This window comes from Amphiprion ocellaris, chromosome 13 (assembly GCF_022539595.1).
Source record: "Amphiprion ocellaris isolate individual 3 ecotype Okinawa chromosome 13, ASM2253959v1, whole genome shotgun sequence".
Taxonomy (NCBI): domain Eukaryota; kingdom Metazoa; phylum Chordata; class Actinopteri; family Pomacentridae; genus Amphiprion; species Amphiprion ocellaris.
In genome coordinates, this window is record NC_072778.1 from 32,788,770 (window position 1) to 32,809,712 (window position 20,943).

At 43.5% G+C, this 20,943-nt stretch overlaps 1 protein-coding gene across 16 annotated transcripts in view; it reads right to left on the bottom strand.

The window, feature by feature from the left end:
• tenm2a (teneurin transmembrane protein 2a) overlaps positions 1-20,943 on the bottom strand; it is a 225,268-nt gene that overhangs the window by 40,295 nt on the left and 164,030 nt on the right. For all 16 annotated transcript variants that reach the window (XM_055016439.1, XM_055016437.1, XM_055016436.1 and 13 more), the window contains 2 exons: positions 17,510-17,741; positions 7,603-7,841 (listed from right to left, as the gene is read on the bottom strand). In XM_055016439.1, coding sequence (XP_054872414.1) covers positions 7,603-7,841; positions 17,510-17,741 — 471 coding nt within the window. The remainder of the gene's footprint in view (positions 1-7,602; positions 7,842-17,509; positions 17,742-20,943) is intronic.

The window sequence follows — 20,943 nt, forward strand, 5'->3', positions numbered from 1 at the left end:
CTGCATCCAGCGGATAGAAACTCACTCAATCACTCAGCTGAAATGGCTTCCTTATTGGCAATGAAATATTGAGATGGCCTGACGCAGATGTAGCCACGTGTGCTCGTGTGTGTGCATGCATGTGTGTGATTGGCTAAATGAAAAGAGATGTGAATCTGAGTGATGTCCTCCTTTCTGAATCCTCATTTCCTCTTCAGATATCTCTACCCTGACGCTCCCAACCTCACCTCACCCCCACCACATCAACCCACTCTGCCTCGTCTCATCCCGCCCTACCTCGGTCCTTTCCCTCTCATCGATCTGTATTAGAAACAGGATATGAGGAACTATGCTATCTTATCACAGATCAGAGAGTGGGAGAGAATGAGTGAGGACGAAAAAGTACGTTCTGGAGGCCAAGAGACGGAGAAACTGAAAGAAAATGAGAGACAGAAAGAGCATAAAAAGAGAAGGACAGCAAGTTCTTTCACTTCGCCTTCATCCGTCTCCTGTTTCAAACACGGGACTTGTGCAGCACCATGGGCCTAATTGGACTAACGATTGGGGCCAGATAAGACCCGCACTAATGAATAAATGAATGAGGAAATAAATGAATGAAATGAGCCCACGCACGCTAATGCGGGCAAAATGAACACCGCTCAGCAATGACATCAGTGCAAATCCTGGCTTTATGCACACATCAAAGCTTCGAGTATTATGTCCTCCAAAGCACGTACAGCAACTCTGGGTATACTAACAGAAAGTCAAAGGAGGAACACTGATGTTACCACTTAAACAACTGCGCAGCCTGCTTTGTATTACTTGACCAGTGCTGATGACCCCTTTATCTCCCCGGTGCAGATGGTATAGCACCTTGTGCCTGGTCCTGGCCATGCCCTGCCCTTTTCCTGGACTGGCAGCGTGTGGTAAGATCCTAACCTTTATCAGTGCGACAGGCCCTGCTGCTGCCGACACACTCTCCATGTCTGATCTTTATGCCCAGGTTCCTGCATTCACCATATGCCCAACTGTGCCTTCACCTCCACACACACACACACACACACACACACACACACACACACACACACACACACACACACACACACCAAATGTATGTACACAGACACCTACACTGGCATGAGTGACACATCCTGACCTCTAGCTGTTCCACCTTGGATCAGCAGAAGGGAAGCCACATGCAATGTGAGAGGGGAGTTTGGGGTCAAGGAGCTGGCTTTGGAAAGGAGCCACATTGTGAGAGCTGCAGGTCCAACACAACTCAGCACCTGACATGCTCAAGATTTGTATTTACATTTAAAACAAGGGAGAAAATATGTAAAAAAGAGTCACATTTATTATTTTTTTTAAATTAAAAGTTTGACAACTTTTCACTTTGCAAACAAAGAGGAAGTAGTTCTGGTCTAAGGGATGTTTAATATGTTAGGAAAGAACATTTCTTCTTTTCATTTGTGAAATAATGAATAGTTCTATAAGAATATTCAAATAACCTAAGAAGGAAGCATCACTCCTGCTAAGAGGAGACTTTTGTGTATGTACATAATATGAAATTATCAAAAAACTTGTTATATAATTAGCAACTTATTTGCATTTTTCTCAGAGTTTTACTTCTATTTCTAGAAGCTTGTACTACAACGCTGTTTTCCTCACTCAAGGCCAGGCTGCTAAGAAAAATCTCAGGGGTTCAGGGATGATTAATAAGAAAAGGAATAAAGAACAAATCTTGTACTTGTGGTTCAGAAACTCGCAAATTCTCAGTGTTTGCTTCGTCTTTGCTTCTTTATTGTAATATATTGAATAGCTTAATGAATAACTCGCCAACTGGTGACCTCAGTGAATTAAGATGTGGGAAAATGAAGCAGAAACTACAGTTTTGAAAAAAACTATTCACATACGCACTGCAAGGACATTAAGGCTTGCTTTTGTAAGGGGGGGTTTTATGACTTGGTTGTGACATCACTAAAGTGAGAACAATCAGGTAAGGTTATGTTTAACTCCGAGAAATGTGGATTCTAACGGTAGCTTTGAAACTGAAAAGGTCAAAATGTATACTTGTACATATGATGGAGCACAGGTTTATAATTATGAGCCTCCTAGATGTCAAAGAGTTCAGGAACAGACAAGGATTAGAACAGACAACAGCCATCGGTGAGAATTTAATTAGTGGTGTGAGAACAGGTGGAGAGCATGGCAGGTGACCGATGTTAGCTAATGATAGCTGACACGGTGCTTACATTATAGTATTGGTAAGTTCACATATCAGGATAAAACAAAACTAGTCCTGACCATTTAAGGCTGGCAAGAGGACTGATTCTTACCCATAACAAAAACTAATACACTACAGTCATATCTGACGTAAATCATGACGGCATTTTAGGACATGGAGAGAGAGGTGGGAGAGAGCTGACGAATTTGGAAGGTGAAGAAATATCAGAAAATAAGACTTTCGCTGTGCAGTTTGTGTTTCAAATGAGCTGAATTTCTGTGGCAGATCCAGTAGCTGCTGCTGACGGTGGAAGTGAAGCGACTGTGTGCGTCGACGCAACCGAACCCGCTATCAGTCTCACACTTCCAGAACTTCATCGCACCTTTGTGAACATAATCCCGCTGTCTAAAATGAGTGCGGCACACAGCCGAGGTTCTCCTTACAGATGCAGCAGCGAATCCGTCTCCTCACCTGCATCCAGACACTACAGCTAACTCTGTTTCTCTTTCTGTTAGGGAAAGGTGTGGGCTCAGGCTGGAGTTTGTGCATCTTGCGCACTATAACACACATAATTAGATCAACTTGCTAAATCACACCCGCTTGAACTCACTACCACCTCCTACCACACAGTGCACCAAGGCAGAGAGGGTGATATAATGTGGCATAATATGGTGCCTCATGAAAAAAAGAACATTTTTTAGTAGCACTGTTTGAAGTGTCACCTTTTTATCTGAATTTCTGCCTTAAAAAATATTAAATCCTGCATTAACTTTTCAAACAATCATTTCCAAGAAGTATTAATTATACATTAAGTGAATAATTCCACCTGCAAGTTGCTCTTTAACCTCTTGCGGTGTGTGGGAACCTGATTTAATTTCTCTCCATTTTTGGCAGTGCACCAGGCGTGCAATAGATAACTTTGAAAAGAATCAGAATTCAGCAAAAATGTGTAAAAATTCTGATGAATGGCAAAAATATACCAATATGTGTTTGGTTGTATTTAATCTTATCTTAGTGTATTTTTAGCAAACCTACAGAGCTTGGAGCAGGGAAATCATTAACATGTTATTATGTAAGGGAACAGTGATATGAATGCACTGATGTGAAACACTTATAACTGTCAAGAATGGGCAGTAAGCGATTGTGATCAGTCTGGAACAGCGAGACAGCAATGATGGATGGAAAGTGGTCGGCTTAGAGGCATGAAGGTCACACTCGATGACAGTGTATCTGTGTGTCTGAGCGTATGTGTGTGTGTGTGTGTGGTGTGGGTCTGTTTAATCAACAGACAGGGGAGCTGAGAGTAAGACTAAAAATACTTTTGTCTGTGTGTGTGTGTATGTGTGTGTGTGCGCGTGCGTGCGTGCGTGCGTGCATGCATGTGAGTGTGTGTGTGTGCTCTCATTCATCAGTGGTGACAATACCATGTGGAGTATGCCACTGTGCCCGACAAATTCAGCAGTCGCACACACGCACACATTCACACCGACCACTCCTGCAAAGGTGACACCAGCGCCCGCTAGCAAGTTTACTCATTGCAGTCAAGGGCACACCTGTGTCTGTGTGTGTGAATGTATGGGTATGTGAAAACAGTCCACCTGGACACAACCAGTCTGACATGTCCTCGATCTTTCATCTATCAGACCAGCCTTTCCTCTCATTTCTAACCACAATGCATCTCCTTCCTCGCTCCTTCTTTCTGTGCATTTTCTGTCCTCCAAGACTCACATCCTTCTTCTCTTTGTATCCCTTCTAACTTCCTTTGTCATCACCCCCTCCTCCCCTGTTCGTGTCCTCCACAGATTCTTTCTGTCCTTTCGTCTCTCTGTCACACTCCCTCTGTTCTCTGCTCGCTGTGATCAATTAGGAGACATTAGTCCCACAGATATTCCAGGCGACAGAAGCCTCAGGAGGCCACGCTCTCCTTCATCTCTCCTCCTTCTGCCTCCCCTCACTTTCTCCTCTCCTCACCTGGCTGTCTTGTCACTCCTGCTCCTCCTCCCCATCAGCTCCCTCTCTCTTCCTGGCAGTGCAAACAACAGACCTCACTCCCCACCAAACACCAATCTTGTGCTCTCACGCCATACAGTGCTGACAGTGACATATCAGCCTCAGTCCTGCTCTCCTCCATCTCTCCAGTGATCAATCCTCCTTTTCCTTTCCCCTTTATGTGCCCCCCCTGCCCACTGTGCACCAACTCTCTTCCATGCCTTTCCCTTTCCCTCTATCCTGCTCTCTTCAGGTTGCCATTCACAATGATGGACCTGTCTTCCCTCCTGTATGCCAACCGTTCACCTGTATCCTAGCAACCACCTCTCCTTTGGCTCTGTTGCTCCATGCGGAGCAAGCAAACAAGACACCGGGGGAATGAAGAACAAGCACTCTCGTTTATCCTCCTCCCTCCATCCGTTCAGTCATTCCTTCACATGTAAAGAGGAGGCCATACTCCACTGGAGTTTGGAGCAAAACACTTTAACTGAAAATGCAACTGTCTGTCCTCACAAATAAACTCTCTCTAACTCGTACAAACACTAACACGGAATACAGAAATGCACAGACTCACAGCTGCACATGCCTTTCTCTGCCCATTTTGTGTATCTATGTGGGCATGTTTATCTCATCCCCATGGCTCCATCCTAACAGCAGGACATAGTGAATAAGCTTCAAAGAGATATTGTTGGTTGTGCTCCTGAAGCATGCAAAGTCCTGCCTGTCTAAAGGGCTCTCAGTATGTACGTATATATGTGTGTGTCCGTGTTTCTGGAAGACTGTCAAGCAATTTTTGGGGCTTTATTTATGGTCTTCAGAAAATAAGAAAGAATAAAAAACAAACATTTGAAGGATAGCACACCCTCAAAGCTACACAATCAGACACATGCACATTGTATAGGCTGCTCTTGCGGCACTCGCACACATTGGTGCAAAAAAAGAAAAGTGCTGTTCAGGCACATGTGTCCTGGTGTAATTTATGAGTGGGCTCCTGGGCGGACGCCTCAGAGGGGTCCTCTTCACGCTGCATGGCTCTGGGTGCTCTGCACAATCCCCCCAGTGACTGCTGGGCCCACACACACACACACACACACACACACAGCCACACAACACACAAACAAGGTAGCACAAAACCCCCTTATGAGCAGTGAACTCGCCGCACGATTAACGCTACAAAAAGCTAGGTAAACACAAGGGTTTCAGGCTTGGCAGCACTGCTACAGCTCTGTTCACCATAGACAAAGCACCAGAGCAGAAAATATTTCCTTAGAACAGCTGAAAAGAGGGTTTACAGTTAGCAAATGTAATAATAACAATAAAGTATCATATCAGCCTTGTTCGGCTTACTGAATTATAGCCAGCTGGACAATTATGTTTGGTGTTAAAGCACACACATTTGGCGTATAAAAAAACAAAAATACACAAAGTGGAGCTTACAGGAAAACTTATTACAAAGTATTGTGCTTCATTCCCTCCATCAGTTCTATTAAAAGACAACACAATACAGTATATTTAAACTGGATTGTGTGCTTACAAGTCTCTTCTAAATGTAAAAATACACCTATGAATAAAGTAATCTCTTACTGTGGCTAACTACTAATTATTTAGACAGACAGGCCCTGTTGTTAACAAGTTGTATGCATCTGGCAAGTAACCCATTGGTGCACAAACACTGATGTAGTAGTTAAAAAGAAAGTAGCAGCAGCAATTAGTCTTGGAAACAGACACATTTTTCATTATTTTCCTAATTAGATTTATATTTAACAATTAATGTGTTCTGATGAAAACAAATATTTGTGCCACTAAGCACTGCTGGTAAAATGACAGTAATAAAAAAAGATGAATAAACTGAGGTTTTTGGTTGCTGCTGTGCTCCGATACATCCCTGCCCTCGATTATCAACAGGGGAGCTGTTTTTGCACTTTGTGGTACTTGTGGCCTTCCTTCCTCTGCCCATTCCTGTTTTGTAGCTCCATATGTGGCTGTCCAGTGCAGGCAAAGGGCCTTGATCTGCTCCGGAGGACACACACCACTCTCAAGGGCACTCGGTGGGGATACGAAAAAGCACAACAAACCCACACCAATGTGGACACGTGCACACACAGGCACAGATTTGAGCACGCATACACAATTTGGACACATCCAGGCGAGCGGGGCGGCACACGCATGAATGCACATATACAAACTCACTGTGGATGGATAGATGGATGGTGATGTATAAATAAATATATATATATATTTATAAATAATGTAAAATTATATTAATAATGTATGTAGAGGCAATGAGGGGGTTGTTCTTTCTGCTGATGCCACTGTTTCCTAAGATCCCCCCATCTGTTGACTCCGGTCTCTGGGGTGAGAGGCCAATCAGAGGCTCAGTGGCACATCTGCCTCCTTTTACTCACACACACACACACACACACACACACACACACACACACACACACACACACACACACACACACACACACACACACACACACACACACACACACACACACACACACACACACACACACACCCGCATACACTAAAACATACACACTCAGACGTACTTAAATTTTCTCTCTTTTTTTGCTCCTCCTCTTTCTATTGTGTCTCTCTCCTACACAAACACACACACAAGTCTGCCTTCTCTTGACCAGTGAATGGGGTCAAGAAGAAATAAAATCCATGCCCACATTCACACTCCCACACACACTAAGCAATGCTTTCTCTTTCTGCTCACAGATCCACCAGCAGACAGCCATCAGAATCTCTTCCTGATGTGCTTGGTAAGTGCTCTCCTCTGAGTAGCCGCCGTTCTTTTAAGTATGGCTATCGCACGTTGGCTTCAGATCAGTGAAAAACATACGCTTTCCTGCTGGGTCTGTTAGGATTCCTACCTTGACTGATACCTGCTCACGGAAACAGTCCCTGTATGCTGCGGTTTATGCATCTTCCTATCTGCCCTGACTGGCTGTTTGCTGATGCTGAGTGGAGGCCAAGGCTCCTGCTGAGGCCGATTTTGACAGTGCAGCACAAGACTAAAGTGACAAAGCTCACGCCTTCTGAATCTGCTTTGTGTTTAGAACGGGCTGTTAGTTTGACACTTTTTCCTTGCAGTGTGGGGGATGAATAAAAAAAACCCTCAAAGTTCACACGTTGTAGGTCAGAACAAACAGAACTAACCAACCTGAAATAAAAGAGCTGTTTATGTGTGGCAGCACTTGTATTCATTCAGGCGTAATTCTGGTGGGCTTTCTAACACTTCATTGGCTATATATATATATATATATATATATATATATATATATATATATATATATATATATAAAGTCCTAAGTTATTTAAACTCCTCATCAGAAAAAATCCTCTAATTAAAACAGTGAAATTATAATTAACGCTCTTCATGAATAATATTCGCTTACCAATGAAGTAGGACAGTAGGATGGCCAGTAGGGCAGCGGCTGCAATGGCTGTCACTGCGGCGCATTTCCAGCTGCAGTACTTGGACGGCTTCTTTAGCTTGAAGGCTGAGCGGGAGAAGGTGTTTCTGGGTAGCAGGCGAGGAGGTGGAGAGTACACTGTTCCCGAGGTCAGAGGGTAACCGGGGGAGGAGCTACTGAAGAGAGGAGTGGTCCCCGACGACGTCTTGAACAAGAAGTGCCTGTAGACAGTTAAGAAGGGGGGAAATAGGTCATTCCACAGGTAGAAAGACAAAGATGTTATGATATTAGCTGATACTTTCTGAAATACAAAGGTCTGGTGGCTCTGCAGGAAGGTAAACACACCAATCTACCACTCGATCAGAGTCCAGATGACAGGGTCACATATATGCAAGCTTCTGTCCAATTTTTCTTTTCCAATGAAACCTTCCTGCCATATGGGTGTGAACATCCTTGAACGGATTGTGTGTCCAATTCAGCCCTTTTCCAGTCCAAGGTCTCTTTTTAACTTCCACCTGCTTTACCTTTTTTTTAAAATTTCCTTCTGTGCCCTCGCTTCTCTTCTTTTCACCCCACTTATGATGTGCCTTATTTCTGCCCTTGATGGCTGGAGAGGATCAGTGCCGTCCCGCCTTTCCTGTACTCATTGTCCAGGTGGGGTCAGAGCTCAGGGAGAGGATAAAAGCAGGATTTGAACCATCATCCCTTTGCTCATATTACCCATTATCCTCTGCTATCACTGCACCTGCTCACCCAGTTCCTCTCTTCCGCTACTCTCCCTCCCCTCCTCTTACCGATGCCTATGTTAAATCTTTTTTTACCGTCACTCAGCTCTTTCTCCTCAGCATCTTCTCTCTCTAATCATGTTTTCCCTTATTCATTGCATAGAAGATGTCCCTCCCTCCTTTCAGAATCTCTTCTCTCATCTGACCTTGGAGGAACACTGTTGCCTCGGTGAGGAAAAGAAATATTGCACTTGAAGAATATTTTAAAGGACACGGAAAGAAAGAGGGAAAAAACTTTTATGAAACCTTTGTGACATCTTTTGCGACACACACACTCAAAGCACACATGTGGAGTGAGGAGCTGCCCCTACACAGACCTCAGGTGGTTTGACAGAACAAAGCCCTCAGGTGCTTGTGACATATCAGAGGGAGGAAGGTCACCCTACTGCCTCAGAGATGACTGAGGAAGAGGAGTCTTTGTCTGCCAGGTTTGTGGAACTTGCTTGTTTGTGTGTTTGTGAGTGTGAGTGTGGAGGTGTGAATGCTCTCCTACTTCCGTCCTTTTAAATTTCTAACCTTGGGAGTGAGGACATGTCTGATTTTCACTTCGTCTAAGATCAGCCTGAGCCTTCGGGTCTTGATGTTAAACGTGTTGCCATGGGTAATGGACGATCCTGCTTCGTTGCAACTTTCTATACTATACTTCCATAGGTGAAGTGAGAAATATTGACCATCTTGTCACAAGGCAATGTTCTGCTGAGAAACTTTGTGTCTTGGTATTCGTGTGAATGTTGCTTTGACACACCATCCACCTAAACACCTCCAGACAGCAGCAGCCTCCCCCAGCAGGACAATGTTCCCCACCACACTGCAAGGATGCACAATCCAGAAACACAACAAAGAGCCTGAGGCGGTAACTTGGCCTCCAAACTCTCCAGATCTCAATCTGACTAAGCATCTGTGGGATAAACCGGAACAAGCCTGATCCACAGAGGGTCCACCCTGCAGCCCACAGGACCCAAAGGATCCACTGTTCTCAGTGCCAGACACCACAGGACGCCCCCAGAGGTCCAGTATACATGCCCCAATTGGTAAGAGCTGTTTTGGCAGCACAAGGGGGACCTACACAATGCTAGGTGGGTGGTTTGAATGCGTGCCTCATCTGTGTATCAGAAAACAGGCCAAAAAGAAGTGGTCAGACAATAAAACAGCGACTAACCAGCTCAGCTAGAGTATCCATTCCACTTTATTTGGAAGTACACAAGAAAACTACGTTAGGTCAGAGTCGAACTTGGAAGTCAGTTAACTGTGATGGATGTTTGGGCAGTTTAGGCAATTATCTCACAGTCTGCCTGTGTTTTCTTATCCTTTAAGTTTGGCTTATCTAATGGTTTATTTAATACCCAACTGATTATTTAAGTGTGCCTAATCTGGCGTCTTCTTGTTTAGGATGTTACAAGGTTTGCAAAACTAAGCAAATGACTTGGTGATGGCCCAAACAATGCCCAAGACACAATATTCATGGTGAGCAGTGAATGTTATGGTTAGAGAATGTAGTATGAAGAGGTAGGGCAAAATCTTCACTTCATAAATTACAAGTAGTCCTCACTAAATGGTCTTCAATCAAAATCCAAGTGAAGTCCAATAAGTCTCATGTCCTAAACTCGATGTTAAGTCTTCTAATTCGTATTTCAAGCCATGTAAGTAGGAACAACAGCAACACAACTTTACTTCTAGTCATTTATTAATTATCGACAGCTAATGTTGTGGTGATTTATAGCTCTGCATTAGTGTCCATTCGTGCTGCTCTCTGCCTATGTAGACTGAATGATTACAGGAATTCAACCAACTAAAAGGTGACAGAGATACAGTCCTCCAACAAGGCAAAAGCACAATGCCCCTTGCCGATGATGCTATACCTAGGGTGAATACTAATTGGTTAAAAGGACGGTTAGAACCAGAAAGGCATTAACCCCAGCAGGAGTTCACTTCTGCTTGTGGCTGCAGACAATACGAGACCTACAATAAGGCATTCATTGTCCAACAAAAGGAGAAACAACAGCACCATCACAAAGAAAAGCAGCCCAAGTTTCAGGTTGTCCACATATTTTTGACAATGCCCCAAAGTGGCAGCAGACAACTACAATTGGTTGACATTTAATGCAGCACTGACAAGAGTAGCATCTGTTGCCCTTTTGCCATTTTCAGTTGTTAATTATTACTTGGACTACAAAACCTCAGGTGAAAACATTTAGCTGACCACAGCTAATGCATTCCATGTTTGCAAGGCTGAGTTGATTCTATCTGTTGTTTACGTAAACAAGGAGTTAACCTGCAGTACTCCTTCTTGCATTATTTTTAATATTTGGACTTTGGGAGGATAGCGAGTCACTCCAAAAAAAAAAAACAGCAAAAGCCAAGAAAAGTCATGAGTCATTGGTGTTTTTCTTTGTCAAGTGGAGTCAAGTGGAGTTTAAGTCACCACATTTGTGACTCCTCTCTGCCTCCAGACCAAGACACATGACTCATATCTGCACAGATGTGTGTCAGTGCAGTCTTCTCTCTTCTGTAAACCCACTGTGTCATTTATTCAGCCAGGGCTAACCGTGGCCAGTAATAAGCCACCACTTTTACAGGATTGGTCGATCTCTATTCAAAACAGTGCTATACCGCTCTTTGCGGTCTCATATCATTTTGATGCCTTTAATCACTGCTGTGTGTCTAAACATGTGTCTGCTCTTCTAAAAACAGTTGGCGAAAACAGGTAAAATGCTCAGAGCATGAAGATTTGGTTTGGGAGCACCGTTCCACTCTATCAATTATTCAGTCTCTGCCTCTCTCTTTCTCTCTCATCATTTCATGCCACTGAATGTTGGATTGGTATCCTGCTGGATTCTATTCATTTTTTTCCCGCTTTTCCAGCTTCTCCTCTCCTTCCACTTCTCCCTTTACCTGTCAGGTATTCTGTGTGACACCAAGGAAAATAGGCAAAAGAGAAGGGAGAGAAAAAAACTCCACTAGACAGATACAGGCTGAAAGAGCATGAAGGGATGGCACGCAAAGAAATATGAGGTTATTGTCTAAAAATACCACACTCTCGGTGTCACTGCCATCAATTTTTTTTATGCATGCATGAACCTATATGCTCCCAAATGCAAGGAAGCACATGGCAAGCATGTGGATTTGAGCTACCACACACACACACACACACACACACACACACACACACACACACACACACACACACACACACACACACACACACACACACACACACACACACACACACACACACACACACATACACGCGCACACACACACTCTCCAAGGTCAAGCAGCATGCGTCTTTGCTTTAACTCATTTCCACAGCCGCTGAAGCACTCTGTAATGGCAAGGCCAGCGGTAATTAATTACAATACTAATGCATGTGTGAACGCACGGAGAGGGTGAGCGGGTGAATTACTTGCATTCTACGCAGCACAATGCATATGATTTGATGTGCTGGTATGTATTTGAACTTGGGCAGCGGATCCTTTTCATTCCCTGGCTTTGTTGTTTGTGTGCAGAAGCTCCACTGTGAGCTTGGTGTGGGATGGGAATATGTCTATGGGCCATACTAATTACGACTACGAATGGAAAGTGTCTAATGTGCTCTGGGGAGGTAATTGACATTGATTTATGTTGCGGAGGACTATGGAGGGGTTCTATCATAGCAGGCAGCCGGCAATCACAACTCTGTATCATTAGGCTGGGGTGTGTGTGAGTGCGTGGTTTTGTGTGTGCTAGTGCATTTACGTGTGAATATTGTGAGATTTTTTGACAGTGGTCCAGCATGGAAATGTCACACATAATGAGAGAAAGCTGACAGAGACCCCCCTAACTGGTGCCACCTCGTTGTCATGCATCCTGTCTTATACATGCAACACACATACATACAGAAAAAGGAAAAATCTAACTCTCTCACATGCTGACACTTGATTTACACAGACTTAGACATAGGCATCCACCCACGCACAAATAGTAAAAATTCATGTCTTTCATGAGACTGCCCTGTTTGATTTGCATCGTCGCAGCACAAAAAATGGCATAGGCGAAAAACAGAAGATGCAGATGAAGGCTATAGATTAGAGGACAGACAGGGAGAAGAAGGGAGGATGCATTTTCACTCCATTCCAACCCTGCTCCCCATTGAGAGAAAACAGGACCTGGACAATTAACCACAGAACAGAGAGCATGCTGGGTAATTAGCAGGAAGTCAAAGCTCGCATTCCCCTTGAGCGAACAAACGCACACCGCTTTTGTGCGCCCACACGCATACACACACACTGTTCATTTTCTCGGCTCTCGCAAACATGTGGTTGCTTAGGATAGCACTCCGAGAACCATCATCAGACAGAGAGAGCAATTAACAGAGGTGGACGAGATACGGGGGTGACTGGAAAACAGTCTGATCTGGGAATGAAACAAAGGGCTTGTGGAGCGGAGGATGCTCAAGGACGGCGTCCAGAGAATTCTCACCTACTACAATTGTAGGAAAATCAATCGACAGACGGATACAGTGGCATTCATTTGCCGAGTGTTGCTTTGATGAAGGACAGGAGGAAATTCTTAAGTGACTGATGTTTGTAAAAAAGCAAAAAAAAAACAAAAAACAACTAAATGTAGCACTCATCTAGCTTTGTTTGTTTTCTGAAATAATGAGGCTTTCTAGGTTGTATTCTGATTTTTTATTTATTTATTTATTTATTTTTAAAAAAGGAACAGTTGAGAAATGACCACCAGCCTAATTTATTTTACCGATTACTGACTTAAAAAATAAACCAAGTGTTTCTAATATTTTTGCATGGGAAATATTCGGAGCCTGATATGTTTTGAAATCAGCATCTCTCAGCTGTTAGTGGCATTGAAAGGTACTGCTGCATTGGCTTCAGCCCCAAGCCGTGACAGTTGCTACTATGTTGGGAGAAACTTTTTAATATTTGCTTAGTCTTTAAAATGAATTGCTGAAACAAGTGAAAGTGCAGCTATGAAAAAGAGATCTTAGTTTATTATGGTAGTAGTTCTGGATAAAAATGCTGTATATTATGGTTACACTATACTTTATAAATGCAAGGTCATATCATTAATAAACTGCATGATATTAAGCAGTTCTCTAATGCACATTAATGCTTGCATGGCTGGGAATGAATCTTTCCTTGGTCCTCCCTCGTCTTCTTCTTCATTCTGTGGTTCCAACAGGTAGCATCTTCGTATCTGTCCCCGCAGTAATGCATTTGAAAGTAACCTGCAGTAACCCCTACCCCACCCCACCGCATCCTCCACTGCTCTTTCCAGATAAATTGAGATGCTGCAACCTTCTCGGTGATCTTATTTCTCCCCTAGAGTTGTGGCCTACAGTGGAGCGAGCAGGGGAATGTCCTGAGATCACAGAGAGAGATTGAACCTGGCATCAGGCAGCCAAGAGGCTCCAAGGGACCGATTGGAAATCAGGTGCTTTCTCACAAAACGCTGCAACACATGTACACACATGCACTTGCATTCGCATGGAGAAATGCATTCTTTGTCTCTGTTTCTTGTACACACACACACGCACACACGCACGCACACACGCACGCACGCACACATGCGTGCACACACACCTACACACACACACACACACACACACACACATATATAGAGTGGCATCAGCCATCTATAGTCATTTATCTCACACCGGTAAATGTATCCATGTTCTGTGGCCCCCAATCTCCCTCCTCTGCCTTTCTATCTTCTCTCATACACACTCCCCAAAACAATCTCCTTCAATCACCACCTCTCTCCATTTCTCTCCCTCTTTATCTCTCCCTCCTCTACCGTAAACCATTCCTTTACCCCCTCACACACTCCTCCATCCTCCCTTCCACCCCCGCCACTCTCCCGACTTATATTTCTTTGCTATATCACCGCTCCCTCCCTTCGTCTGTTTCTATCTCGCTCCTTCTGTGCCAGTCATCCAAGCCCTAGGGTGTTCTTAGGTGATCAATCTTCATCCTCTCAGCACTGTCACACTGCCGGGTCACGCCAAAACACACACATGCACGCGCGCATGCACACGTTTACTATAATGAGTGGACAACAAATGCCAAGATTTACATATGATTACATTGGGGAGCCGTCACAGTTTAAAAAAAAACAAAAAAACCTCACATGCTTGAAAGTAATGACACACACAAATGTACACAATCACATCCTCCCTTCCTCACATGAGCAGGTTACTCATCTAGCTGCTGGTTATAATGAGATGGAGGACAGCCTCTGCCAGCTCAGGGATGGTGTGACTCTCTGGCTCTGCCCGGCTGGCTTGGACCCAATCGCAAGCTCCAGCAGCTCCAGCGAGTCCACCCAGCCTCCGCCACAGTCTGGACCAGAGCAGAGGGCCCAAATCTGGGCTGGAGGGCGGAGCTGGAAACTCTGGGTGCCGCTCTGGGCTCCATTCGCAGCGACAGGATCGGAGCCATGCCCAACCCCACCACCTGAACATGACCAAATACTGGCGCTGCAGAAGGGCTCAACAGCGTGGGTGTGTGTATGTGACGCTTCATTTAAATCTCTAGAGATGGCAATCACAGACAGCTGCAGTGGAAAGAGGATTCATGAATTTATTTTGGTTTCATCACAGATCAGTGTGTCATTTTGCAGCACTGCAAATCACAAGAACCTACCCTGTCCTCAAATTATGTTATGGCATACATGTCACCGTGGTAACAGGTCTTGATAAGCAGTTGCAACTGGAAATAGCTCCTTTTCAAAGGTCTATGTATTCTTCTTCTTACCCATCATGCACACCGGCACGATGCATCAGCATAGGTTGAGTATGGACCTGAGATCAGTGAGGCTGAATTAAACATGGCGAGGCCTCATAAATACTGCACAGGGCCAGCACTCTGGGGAGCCTATCCGGGCCCATCAGAGCTGGAAGCCCCAGCGCCCAGCAGGAGAAACACAACTACAGCTTGCAGAGTAAATGCTCAGAGAGCAACCGTGCGCATGCTTGCAAGCATGTAGGCAGTGTCCCTCTCACTGCATGCCTCATAAATAGTAATACGCTGCATGAATGCTCTGTTTGCCTGGTAAGTGTTCTTTGTGTACTGGCAAAAGCACACATGTAGTGTGTGTGAAATGATTTGTCTTTGCTGCTTCCTCACTGCAGGTTGCAAGCATAATAGCATTGATACATGTCAACCATTTATGAGTGTCCTGCTTGGAGACGAGGTAGGGAATGCACACTTTTGTGAATCACAGCCCAGAGCAAATTTCCTTCTGGTTTGGAGGTTTGCAGATTGATTTATAACCAAGGAAGGGAGATGTTCAGCAACGCTGTGTACATTTGCATACTTTTCTGTGGTATTGTGGCTGCTCAGTGAACTTGAAAGTATAGATAAATCTTTTATTTGTGATGGTGTTTGAAAAAACTATGATAGTCTTCCAGAGACAAATTAGAGCTGTTCAAGTAAGGAGTTCAGATCTTCTGCCTTTCTTCTTAGCCTCAGATCCGCAACATTCATGCTACTGTATCACTTCCTTGGATGAGTATCCAAGGACATCAGTCTTTCAGACATTCAAGCAATTTGTCGCAAGAAGAATGGTAAATGTATGAACTCATCGTGGGGGAGACAAGCAATGATTGACTGAATGAAAAAATGGTATTAGGTGGGTGTAAAGCAACAAAAAAAAAACATAAAGGACCCAATCACTGCAGCATTTATGAGAGGAAAACATTTCCAAATACCAAGTCAGTTAATTCCAGTGCAATTGCCATGATAAGTGGATTCACTTGTGGAGGCAGAATAATTTGTGTGGTGCTTTGAGGTAGAGTTTGACTATGGCAAACTTTGACTGGCTTAAATCACTTTTTTTTCCCTGCTGATTCTTTATTCATGTTTGGTGAATATTGCTTGGTGTGCTGGAGAAAAGTTTTGTGATGTGTTTCAGTTTTGGTGGATTTGCATTGCTGGTGAAAAGGTCTGCACCCCACTGTGTTCTCAAAGCCAGAGACTGTAGTAACAATGGCAAAGTCCTTACAGGCAAGTCTTGCCATTTGGCAGCTGTCTTGGTCGAACTCTGGGCAGTTATTTCGAGCTAACAAGACTAGAAACTTGTCTGAAAGAATATGAAGAGCTATAGCTGCAAATTCAATGGTCGCCATGACATAAAAACTACATGTAGAGAGTCACTAGTCATATCTGTTGAAAACTGCTTTAAAAGTTTGGCGATTTTGCCCCAAAATAAAATGTTTCCATCCATGAGCACAGTTTCTCGACACTGTGCTTGCATCAGTGTAACAACATGGCTGGCTGGATGTTTTCTGGTTTGGATGATTGGCTTTTTAGTGGGAGGGGTGAGGCATGTGTGGTACCATTGCCATTGTTGTTGATACAGAATTCTCCCCATAGATTTATAGTCAGGATTCTTTAAGTTGTGGGTCTGTGCCTTGTATTATTCCAACAATGCTGATCTCTAAAGGAATGGAAGGTCTAAAATGGAGCTTTTATCCTATTGTGTTGTGTCTTCCAAAACACCAGAGCAGCTAATATACCTCCTGAATAAACATTTGTACTTTAGCAAGCCAGCAAGAAGGCAATTATGGTATGGCTGGCAAGTGAAACTGTTGCTGTGAAGTTATGTGAGCAGATAAGCGGTGGTAGCTTTCAAACTAACCCCATAAGACTACATCACAAAGGGTCCAGCAAGAATTTCATGAATGTATGCTAAAAAAAAATTTGCAACTTTGTGTGGAATTGACCTAAGTGATGTTTTTTTGCCTCCTAACACTGACCTTGACTTGATTTCTATCCCAGGTCACTATGAAGATTGCTTTCCTTATTTGAGTTTATATTCTTAACATTCTTCACTGTACAAGTTTTATGTTCACCTGAGTGTGTCAGGGCTACTTTCACAGTTCTTATTTTCTTTCCTGCCATTTTTCTGTTCAGACACCATCACTCTGTGTTTGCGGGAATGTTGTCGAAGCAGCACAGCTCTGACCTTTCATTCCTTGCTATTGATTACTCAAGTCTTATTCCACCGCTGTGCTTACTGTAAGCGGCTCCAGATATCAACAACAGGTAAACCTGCCTGTTGTAAAAACAGGAGAAAAATATAAGCGAGAACATATTTTTTCTGACCTGGTCTCCAGCGGGACGTTACTGTTGAGCACCCAGCTGTCTTGTAACTGGACTGACTCGGGGGTGGTCGGACCATCTCCAGTGCCGGGAGCCGGGGCGTGGATGGGGTTTCGTCCCCCTCTCAGGGTGTTTCTGTTCAGGCTGTTGGCAGACTGGTGGGACAGGGTGTGGTGGTTGTGTGGAGGGGGCAGTGGAGGCCGCAGTGTGGACTGACTGTGGTGGTTGGCAGCCCCTGAAAGAAAACAAGTAGAGAGAGAAATTTAGGAGATACACTTTTTCCGTCAAAGAGAGAGTCCAAGATTAAAGGAATCGAGGATTTCATTCCAAAATGGTACAAATCCAAAAGTGGAACAGAAATGTTATTTGATATTTGCTGTTTATTTCTCAGTATGTCAAAAGCAACGCTCTCCAGCTAGCAAATAACTTCATTAACATTCCATTATGTGCTACTTTTATCTCTGCCATCATTTGTTCGGTGTTGGTGTCACATTTTCCAAATGGTCGATAACTTATTTGAAAAGGAAATTCCAGCTAAATAGATACACAGAATTCGATAATCATCTTTTCACATTTTGCGCCGCATTTTTCTCTGATTTGTCCATCTTCGTTATTTGCCAGGTCTTCCACTCGCATCCCTCTCTCACTTTCACTCATTCTTCCCAGTTTTCTTTATCACAACTAAGAGAATATTAGAGCACTCAGCACAGCATGTGCCCTCATCTCTTGCTCTCAGACTTGGGGGAACATGTCAGCTAGAATCCAATACCAGCTCTTCCAACAATGAGCTAATGGACTGTTGAGTGAGAGAGCTGAAAAACAAACTCGGATGACTCAGACAAGAACAGCCATTCACACACCACCTTTCTCCCTCTCTCCCTCTCTTTCTCTGAGAATCAGTGGGGGATTTGAGCCCATCTGTAGCATGTGTGTGTGGATTCACACATGAAAATCGATAAACCACATACAATACAGTACAGACGGCCCGAAACAACTGCATCTCTTCTGGTGAACACACTGCCAGGTGCAATACTACACATCTAATGAAAAAAAATATTATAACATGTCATGAACAAACTGTCCAGACCTTCATTCTGCTGCTGCCTGAATGGAAATGTTGATATTACTGCAAAGCGCCCAGTCATTGATCTTACATTTGGCTTTGAGTTCTGGCTTTACAACATAGTTTGCTATTTCTTTCATCAATACTACACATTGCACTTCAATCATTATTTTACACATCTGAGCGTGGAACGCATTATAATGACTGTTTGTTTGCACATTGCCTCTCTCGTATTGATCAAAGGTTGGACTAAGCATGCATATGCACACATACGTGTGAGGTGAAGACAACAAAAGAAACTGCTTTGTCAGGCAGCCTGATCACTCTTGCCCTCCTCCGTTTGTCATCTTCTCTTGAGTTAGATAAGAAAAGAAACAGTGTGCAAGACGCAGAGATGTCTCTGTGAGTTGCACTTTCCTGACCGCTTTTCTGCTTTGATATTTGCCAGTCAAGAGATTCCTAAGAGAAATAAATCATAGCAACTTTACACACACACACACACGCGCACACACACACACACACACACACACACACACACACACACACACACACACACACACACACACACACACAAAGACAAATACACGTTGCAAGCGCATAATGCAAATACACTGAGGAATTAAAGGTATTTATAGTGCTGTCTCCTCATTTCCATTCCTGTAAATGGGTGTTTAGAGCAGATAAGGGGCAGCGAGCGGCTCTGCAACTCCAGCTGTAATGGCAACCAGTTTGTAAGGTGACCTGATTCCTCTGCGATACCAGTGGGACGCAGGTGTCACCAACATGGCGGTGAAGAACAGATGCTCGTGAAAGGAGAGAAGAGGGGAAGGAGATGAGAGAAAGATGGGGCCTGACCCCTGCTACATGGGAGCAACACAAAACATCTGTTTGTGCATGCAAAGATGCTCCTGGGAGGAACCGAGACACATACATGCATGCACACGCTCATATATTCAAACATATACACAGTTAGACACCTGCAGGAAAAAGCTAAACTCTTGCATCATACATGCGGAGCGTAAATTGATATTAAAGTATGCAGCAATTTTTATGTCTTGTACTCCCTCCTCCTCCTGCTTCCTATACAGCCTCATTTCTTCATGAGGATTGTTTCCCTTCTCTTTCATCTTGCTTTTATTTGCATTTTGTTTGTGTCCTTTGCCGAAATGTAAAGCACTTTGAGATAAACCCTGTTTGTTAAAAGCACTTTATAAATAAATTTGACTTGACTTCCCCTCCCTGCAATGCCCCTATAAATGTGAAATAGCTCCTACGGCATCCTATCTGCATAAATACTTTTATCTAGCTTAAGCGTATCAACAATGCACACAACAAAAAAGCCATATACAGGGAGGGGAATAAAAGGCTTGCACGCACACATGCAGGGAAAGACGCAGTCCCTGAGATGCAAAAAATAAAAGTCGGCATCCCTTTGCTCACTCACTAGCCCGCTGTCTCCCATGTTCAAATCTGCGTACAAAAATGCATGCCTTTTGCCTTTGTTCACTTTCCTTCCATAAATATTGAACAGTTTTTTCATTCAAATTCGGATGAATAATATATGGCACACCTTGTATGGAAGACTAATACATGTTTTTTTAGCCCTAGTTTTCCATGAACTGCTGTGGCCTGTGTGTGGGTATTTTTTGTCTCTCTGTATTATGCACCCATAGGCACCCTACACCACCAGGAGAGTGTACTCTTTAACTATCCAGCCACTACACCCTGTACTGTTGCAGAGATTCACATTTGGAAATAAAGACATTTCACTTATGGACCTAAAGAAAAAAAATGGAAACCCTATTATCTATCATCTAGCAGCAAATTCTATTACATGGCTCGAGATAATGTCAGAAAAATGCAAATTCTGAGAAAAGTATTGTCTGCAATTCTATGCATTTACTCTCTTTATAGCCTCCTGGGATGGCCAGAAATGTCAGGTACTGTCATGTTAACTGAACATGATTGTTTTTTTTTTTTTAAATTCCCCACCGAATCAATATTTGCAGAATAGTAATTTCTCATTACTAATGTTTTACTCTTGTTATTGCTGAGACATACAACAGCAAAAAATTACATACTTTTATTCTTCTAAGCCACACAACCTTTGGTAAAAAGTTTCTTTTTTTTTCAAATAAAAGCCTCTCTAGATGTGCTGCAAAATATTTATGATTAGAGACAAATTGCTTACTTTTTGCAGCTACAGCACAGGAGATTGATGTCAAAGAAATTCGTTTTCATGTAGACTTCGAATCCATAAAAAGGATCCTTAGAGCTTGTTGGAGAAAACACAAACACATTGAGAAGTGAGGTCTGCCTGAAGGAGCAAGGCCCTCATACAAGGCTTTTTTTTTTTTTTTTTTTTAATACGAGA